This window comes from Geospiza fortis, unplaced genomic scaffold (genome assembly GCF_000277835.1).
Source record: "Geospiza fortis unplaced genomic scaffold, GeoFor_1.0 scaffold324, whole genome shotgun sequence".
Taxonomy (NCBI): Eukaryota; Metazoa; Chordata; class Aves; order Passeriformes; family Thraupidae; genus Geospiza; species Geospiza fortis.
This window is the reverse complement of record NW_005054559.1, coordinates 271,485-279,748: the sequence shown is the minus strand read 5'-3', so window position 1 is coordinate 279,748 and position 8,264 is coordinate 271,485. Positions and strand designations below refer to the sequence as shown.

Sequence of the window (8,264 nt, the reverse complement as noted above, 5' to 3'; positions counted from 1 at the left end):
AGACAGCAGAGATATAAAGGGCTCCAGCACATATTTTTGTGTTTATACAGATATCCCTGTTCCCTGTGGGCTGTTTGCACTGGCAAAGTCTCAGTGCCCTGCTTGCCTGTGCTTCCTGGGGAATTCCTGCCAGACTTCTCTGATGCCATGGGGTGACTGTGTGCTCAAATTATTTATTGACAATAAGGCACAGAAAACATTGCCAAACATCCCCAGGTAGCTTCCCTCTCTTCTGTGAGGAGAAGACAGCCTGATGTGTATTTCTGACAAAAATAATTGCAGGTCAAAGACTTTGCTCCCAGACAACAGGACTTCCCTGGGAGACTCTTGGCACCAGAGGTTCAGAGGTCAAATGCTTTGATGTCAGCAGTGAAATGTTCCTTCTCAAAACACTAAAATCTTAGAGTGAGCAGATGGTTTAATGAAGAAACTGCCTAAGCACAAGAAGATCTCACAGGTGACTCATAGCTTATTTCTCAAAATTCAGAGCAAGAGCTGTTTAGGAGCTGTAATTGTGGGCACAGACTGAGATCCCATTGATTAGTTTTTTAGTAAATTAGGATTCATGATGCTACCACTGACAGCTGCCTTGAAAGGGAAGATTTATTAGCCTCTCATCTAGGTGAGGAGCTGGTTTTGGTTTATGTTAGTAGCCAAGAGTCCAAAAGTTTTCATCTCAAAAGAAGCTGCTCCTGCAGGTTGCAAACTTTCTAACCCCAGTGGGGAGGAGGTGATGTACAGAGATAAATGGCTGAAGAGGTTACAAGGATAGAAGTAAAGAAGAACTCCTGCTCTGTGGTGGTTTGTGTCCCAGGAGAAGAGGGTAGGAGATCTGAGCACTGGAGCTCTTCACAAAGTACAGCTCGCTTTAGTCTCTGCCAAGAGTTTAGTCAGAAATCTAATCAGAAGGCAGCAAGGTTCAAGAAGGAAAGCCAAAGACATTTTCTGTTCTTAAAAATACAGTAAACTTCTTCTCATCTGTGCACGGGCAATTTTTTTAGCCAACTAGTTTTATGTCAGCTGAATAGTGAGATCATTAACCTGTTTCTAACATTGAGTTTGTTAACCAAAAAAATGTTCTGCCATTGTCCACCCTTCTCAGTGCTGCAGAAACTGGGATCTGACCATAACTCCCTGTCTGAACCATCTTTCATTTAAATATCTACTATGAGGAAGATATTTGAGGGTAATTTTTCCTTATCAAAAGACCTGAAGAGACAGGGGTAGGTCTAGCTCAGAGAGAGAGCATGCATAGCCCTAAATATTATAACAGATTATATAGTAGTTACTATATCCACAGAATTTACATGAGGCCCTATGTGAGACATCCCTGATGCTCTTTTCTTAGTTTATTGTTTTTTTTTCAGGGGCAGAGGAGTGTTGGCATTTTGTTTTATGTAACTGTTGTTTTTGGATAAAGTGACTAAGAGCAAGTATGGGAAATAATAAGTGCAGTCTGGGAAACCAGACACCAACATAATTCACTTCCTCAGTCCTGATCAAACTGCTCAAATTTCTTTCACTTTAAATAATTTATTTTTTAAATAATTATTTTTTAAAATTGGTTTTGCACAAATATTAACTCTAAATTGTTGATTTTTTTCATCCATCAGAGTTTGGAAATGTTGAGAAGGAATGTAACGTTTGTTTTTTCTTAGTAGATACAGTAAGCAGCTCTTTGAAAAGAATACAGCATCCTTGTTTTTTAAAAAAATGATATTTATCAATTTTGAGATCTTTTACAAGTGGAATTACCACTAACAGCTTTATAAAATTATAATCCAGATATACAAATTTGTACCCAACATATCTACAGTTCAATGCAACCACAACAGCATCAGAGTAAGGTGAAAGGCTGGAGCTGCAAATGATGGTTACTTCTGAAATATTTAAACCAAGGTTTCAGTATTCTCAAGGGTCATAATGTGGTACAGTAGTGTGAAATTCTGCTTAAAATATGGCTTTAGTAGATGAAACAAAAAGATATAAGAAATGGGAGCAGGCACTATGGTTTTCTAAATAATCATAATTTGATACACTACAAGTTTTGGTTGAAAGTGGGAATAATTTAAAGTGGGGATGTTCTTAAGTGTTCCTAAAAGTTCTGGTGGTGCTGTGGCAGTTTACTGGAAAACTTGAAACCAAAATATTGATATTTTAGCTGTTATGTTGAGAGTTCAATCTCTGCTGTGCCCACTGGGACATTTGGTAATGACTGCTTTGAAGGAATATTTGAAATTGAGATCTAGCAATTTAATTTCAGGATTTACAGTAAGCTTGGAAGAAATCTCCCACTGCAAATTGCTGCCATCAACAAGGCACTGACCTTCTTGGAGTGTCAGTGTGAAAACATCTCCTAAAACTGGTGAGCAGACTTCTGTGTATATCTATTTTTAGTCTCACATTTTATTTTGTAATCTTATTGTCTATTCATACAGGTGTCCAACTCATTTTGCAAGAAAAATCAGTGACTATCAAAGTATTTATTTCTCTCCAAGTAGGGCACAGGGAAAATGTGCACTGTCAAGTCCAAATGCAAACTGAAGAGTTGTGACCAGGGGAAGCCTGGATGAGGACAGAGCTGCATATGCCAACTAAAAATCTGCATTTTCTGGATGTTTGAGAGTCTCTGCAACATTACTCCTGTTTTATATTCAGTGTTTGCTCTTGGTTTTTTTCTGTAGACACATCTGTGGTAGTAAGACAGTTTAAAAGACAAAAATCAAAACCATGCTGTCCTTTGGCTCTTTTCCCCCTGCGCTCTTTAATTGCCTCTGTAACCTCATTTTGTAGCTGATTTTAAGCAGTTGCACCCACATTCCAATCAATGATCTTCTCCAAACTCCTCTCCCATTGCTGCAGGGCCTACTCAGAGCTGGGGGAGGCAGCAGAGTCCACATCCTCTGTGTCATGTTCATGTGAGGGTGCTGCTTGCCCACCTTTAACACGTTTCCACTTCATTCTTCTGTTTTGAAACCATACTTTGACCTGGGTGATAAAGAGAAAACAATTACTTGTTGCCTCAACCTGAGCTGTATAAAGCATATGTGTGTAGAGAGATGATTTGTGGAATTCTAGAAGAAAGGGTGAACAGAGTTTGACTAATCCATCTCTCTAACACAGAGTGCAACAATTATTTCCAAAATGCTCCACACAGATGTTCCTCTGAAACCCTCAAAGGTAGTACAAGGGCTTTGCCTAGAATCTTCTTATCAAATAAGGCACAGTGACTCTTGTGTGTTTTTAACATCTAGGCCATCCAATCTAATGCTTCAAGAATTTTAATTTGTCTCACATAATTACACAATTCTTCTGCTGTCCACTTAGCCTTGATAAGGAAACCTGGACTGAGATGACAATGAGAGAACAGAAATACCTCTCTCCACAAAACTCTGTATAATTGTCTTTCCTTATCACCTCAAAATACCACCTGACCCAGGAAGAATACACGTATCAAACATTAATTCCAATAATTTCCTGTTAGTCAAAGTCTAAGGTGATATCCATATTCCATATGTAAACCTTGATATATCAATATGCACCAATGAATGGTGGTAAACAAGAACTCAGCAGAGACCATTTATTACCAGGGCTATCTTTAGTTGAGAGAAACATAATTAAATTATTAACTACTTACAGAAATATGTAACAAAGGTGGCACAGACGTATTTTATGAAAAATCCTTTTGTCAGGATCTTTTCTCCTGAGAAGCTTCAGCTTCTCCATGTTCTGCTTTGGAATGTGATTTGGAGAATTGTTTACCCAGCATGTGAAATTGTTTTTACTTGATGACCAATGACAGCCACCTGTGTCAAGGCTGTGAGCAGTCACAAGATTTTATTATTATTCCTTTCAAGCCTTCTGATGAAATCCTTTCTTCTATTCTTTTAGTATACTTCTAATATATCATTTTCTTTTAATATAATATCTATCCTAAAATAATAAATCAGCCTTCTGAAACATGGAGTCAAGATTCTCATATCTTCCCTCATCCTGGGACCCCTGCGAACACCACCACAAAAAGGTGTTTGAAAGAATGTGGAGGCTTTGTTTTAAAATACCTCTGTGCCATTGCAAAAGCAGACCCTTGAGTAGCATAATCTGGTTTTTAGCATTAGGGAGAAGTTGTGGGGGAGGAAGGAGGAGCTGGGGAGGGTTTGGGGTTTGGGAAGTACTTGTCTTTCGGTGAGATCCAGGTTCACAGCTATCTCGTATCTCCTGAGCCTTGTCAAGTAGTTGTGGTGGGCAAATTCAGCTTCCAGCTCCCTCAGCTGCTCCTTGGTGAAAGCTGTCCTTTCCTTCCTTGATCTGCTGCTGCTGCTTTCTGCCTTATTGCTGGAGTTCTGGGTCTCTAAGAGGCAAGCACACTGCTGTGATTTGGGGTTATGCTGATCTGGGTGAACATGTGCAGTGGCAGAGACCTAAGACTCCTTGAAGTGCTCAGTGGAAGACTTAAGAAGTTTCTTTATGCCCCCCTTGAGCTCAGCATGACTGAGTGGTGCTGGTTGATTTTGAGAGGACAGAGGTGGGACAGCTTGTGGTGATCACTTATCCTCTGAACAGAGAGAGAAAATAAACTACAGCCAATGCAAATACCTGGGAGCTCCTCACAGCCCTGCAGGAAGAAGTCCCTTTTCCAGGGGCAATTTTCACAGTGGGAATAATTTAAAACGAGTATTTGGATAGCAGGGTGTATGGCTTGGAATCTCTCATCCACACTGTGTGCCACAGGGTATTGTCAAGAGAAATAATCCTTATCCATGGCTTGAGGTTCTGGGAGATTCCAGAGGTGGAAATGTGGCCCAGCTGCTTCAGTTTTGACAGCAGAATGTGAGAAATGACAAATGTGTGAAAGGACAAATCATCTTGGGCAGGTTTTCCTACTGTAATGCCAGCTGAAAAAGAAGAAAGGAGAGGAAGAGAAGGAAAGGAAAGGAAAGGAAAGGAAAGGAAAGGAAAGGAAAGGAAAGGAAAGGAAAGGAAAGGAAAGGAAAGGAAAGGAAAGGAAAGGAAAGGAAAGGAAAGGAAAGGAAAATATGTGTCTCTCCCAAGGAGTGTGTCTCCTTCCAGGATCCCAACAAACTTCAGTGCTGGGTTGAATTTAGCAGCTGCCTCTCCCTGTGCTGCAGTGGTCGCTGGAAGGTGGAAGCCCAGAGCTCTCAGGGATGTCTTTGCTTACAGCTCCCTGAAAGGAAGAGAGTAGGGGACAGCAGCAAGTAGGAAAAGAAAGTGTGAAGAGAGCCAGTAAGAGAGAATAAAGGAACTTTTTTCTTCTGTTCAAAACAGGGAGATGTGCTTTGGAATCAGTCTCTTTAAGGACAAAGATATCCCTCTAATGTGAGTAAACTGAAATCTGCTGTTTACCTATGACTAGCTGATGTTTAAATGAAAGTGTTGTTCACCTTTTATATTATTATTTTATTTAAACTTCTTCATATTTGGGAAAATTTTGCCTACACATGCTTTTTCATATTTCATAAATGAACTTAAATTCTACAAATGTCTGCAAAACCTAGAAATCAATCAACTAATATTTTTATCCCTGCATTCTCTGCCTGTGAAATGAGGCTGCTGGAGAATATTCTCCTCTTGGTAGCAGGGCTGTGGGAAAAAGCACACTATAGCTAGTAAGTGAATATTATGGTACTTTAGTGCATATAAGCATCTTAAATTTTAACAACTTCCCAAGAAAAAACAATTTTATGTATATTTCACTGATTTGGATCTGAGTTATCGGCAACTTAGAGTTTGTATAACTATGAAATGATTGATTTTTACACTATAGAAAGTGTTTTGCTAGCTAGGATGACACCATGAAAACCATGAACATTTTCTGCACTGTTGGACATTGTCCTGATGGGCAAACTTTTAGAACCTCCTGTTCTGAGGTTAAAATATTTAACGTATAGAATTTATATTTAAAGGAAGACTTTGCCTCTTGTACTTTTTACCACAAACTGAGATGTCAAATCCCTAGTATGACATTCCCTACTACCACAGGCAGCTCAAGGTGAGGGATCTTTGCTCTCTGCCTTTCTCTTTTGCTCAGACAAATGGCAGGTGTGGATGGATAACTCCACATCTGAGGACCTCCAGTTCTGTGTGCACATGCCATGTGACTCCTGCTCACTTCCAGCAAATTGTGCTGGTGAGTAAAATGCCTAGCTCAGTACCCAAGATCTGCAGGAGTGAAATACAAGACAAGAAAAAGAATAAGATGGTTAGTTAGTCCTGTTAGAATAGTTTGGACAGTCCTGTTACTGTCTAAAGTGTCCCCAGTCAATATTATGAAATGTTTTGCTCAGCAGCTTTCTTTCTTAAGTCCCAGTCTCATCAGGTGTTCTCATTCCACCTCCTGCACTCTCCCACAACCCTGATTTCACATCACCTACCTGAGCTTTCCTTTTTCCTTCTGGATGGCTTTTTCTCAGAGTCACTTGGATTTGCTGGTGCCTCATCATCTTCATCCACAGCCACACTCACTAGGCTGGTGCTGCTGCCCTCTGACTCTCCAGAAGCCAAGGCCAGCCCCGGATTTGCTCCTCTTGTGGCCTCAGGGGCTGCCAGGTGCCACTCAGGGTGCTGGAACGAGGGGTGCTGCTCCTGAGGGAAGCTGTGGGGAGCTGGCACCAGGCAGGAGGCTGAGAAATCAGAGTAAGCAGCAAAATCTGCTTTTTGCTGGAAGGAGAATGGTGCTGCTGGGTAGTGGCTGAGCCCTGGAGCTGAGCTCAGCTCGGGCTGGGAGCTCCTCACACAGCCCCAGAGCAGGGGGGGAGGCTGTGGGCTGCGCATGCAGCTGCTGCTGCTGGGATCCATCTGCTTCCAGTCCTGCCCACGCCTCAGGGCTCCTGCCTGCTGGCAGCTCAGCCTCCAAAAGCACCAGAGAAGCTGAGGGAAACTCTTCCAGATGTTACAGGATAGATCTCCTCCCTAAACAGCACTTTGCTCGTGATGCCGCTGCAGGTTTGCTGCTTTAGGAACTCTGGTTCTGAAAGTCTTCATTGCCAACCAGATCTAGGCAGGGATTGCCATGAGCTGCTTCCTTGTGAAGTGCTGGGCATGAGTGAAACACTTTTTAAATACTGGGCTGGGGAGACAGTGACAAGTTTGTGAAGTGAAATGTGAGCGAGGGGAGGGAGGGGTTAACACACATACCCTCAGCCCCTCCAACCAAAGCAAAGCAGGCAGCTATTAATCATCTGAAACCTTATATGCACATCTAATGGGATTTGCAGATGGAGCCTTTTAAAGAAACAATGTCGGTATTTTTTTTTTTTTTAGGGGAAAGAGCAGCACACACACAAAAAAAAGTCTTTAATGTTTCCTTGTAACACTATGAAGTTATTTTTATTGCGCTGTTAACAAAATTCTCAGTCTTGGGTTTAGAAAAAGCTCTAAACCAGGATTCAATAGACACCAAATTTCAAGAACTAAAGTGGGACATAGAAGTAAGAAAGGACTTCACTAATTATATAGAATTTAAGGCCCAATCCTAAGGTTAAAAAAATTATTAAACCTGGCTTGTACACACATGCAAGGCTTTGAGTGATGTTTGTTTTGTTAGCTTTGTAACACATGTACTTGCTGAGGGTTGGAGTTTGCTGCCAGTGGCAGCTATTTTTTCTGTATTCTACTTTCTAGGGAATTTTCAATACACCCTCCTGCAAGGAAATCTCTTGATTTTATGCCAACGAAAGGCATGTTTTTCATCTTTTGTTGAACATTTTATAGTTTTTCCTAACAGAAAGCAGATTTTTTAGACCCTAGAGCCATCCCAGCTGAAAAGACATTAACAGGGAATCTGTTCTCAATCCCTTTTTCCCAGAAGTATGGCAGCTGAGAATGCCCCAAACCCTATGCCAGGGTTACTGCAGCTCCTCCCCAGGTTGTTCTCCATATTTTCAATGACAATTTAGGTACACATGTGTCCCATGTTTCCAGAATCTGGTGCAAACATTTCAAATACTCCCCCAGGCCTTGCTCCATGCTGTGTGTGCATCTTTCCCTTCTCCCACCACTGCTGCTGGGTTTTGTGCTGTCTCAGGAGCACAGAGATTTAACAGACATGAGGTCTTCATTTTCCACAAGAGCTGAGGTGATACTGAAGTTATTTTGGTTTTTGTATAGTTCAGAATGGTGAAATTTCATGGAATCTGGGTGAGGCGGGCAATGTGTTTATCCTGTTATATCTGTTGGTTTTTAGAACTTGGCCTTTTCCAGGAAATCAAATTATTTTAGTTTAAATCCTTCTGAACAAGAACATT

General features: G+C 41.1%; 1 protein-coding gene across 2 annotated transcripts; it reads right to left on the bottom strand.

Moving 5' to 3' along the window:
• Positions 1-1,693: 1,693 nt before the first annotated feature.
• On the bottom strand, positions 1,694-7,082 carry MEOX1 (mesenchyme homeobox 1). 2 transcript variants are annotated; one of them, XM_031064131.1, is made up of 4 exons: positions 6,393-7,082; positions 4,176-4,351; positions 2,909-2,988; positions 1,695-2,695 (listed from the first exon to the last, which is right to left on the bottom strand). In XM_031064131.1, exons 1-4 carry the CDS (start codon positions 6,814-6,816, stop codon positions 2,638-2,640), a joined length of 738 nt encoding a protein of 245 aa, XP_030919991.1. In that variant the 5' UTR covers positions 6,817-7,082; the 3' UTR covers positions 1,695-2,637. The 2 variants fall into 2 exon arrangements, with proteins under 2 accessions (XP_005429626.1, XP_030919991.1); XM_005429569.2 differs by having other exon boundaries at positions 1,694-2,988.
• Between the last annotated feature and the right edge of the window lie 1,182 nt (positions 7,083-8,264).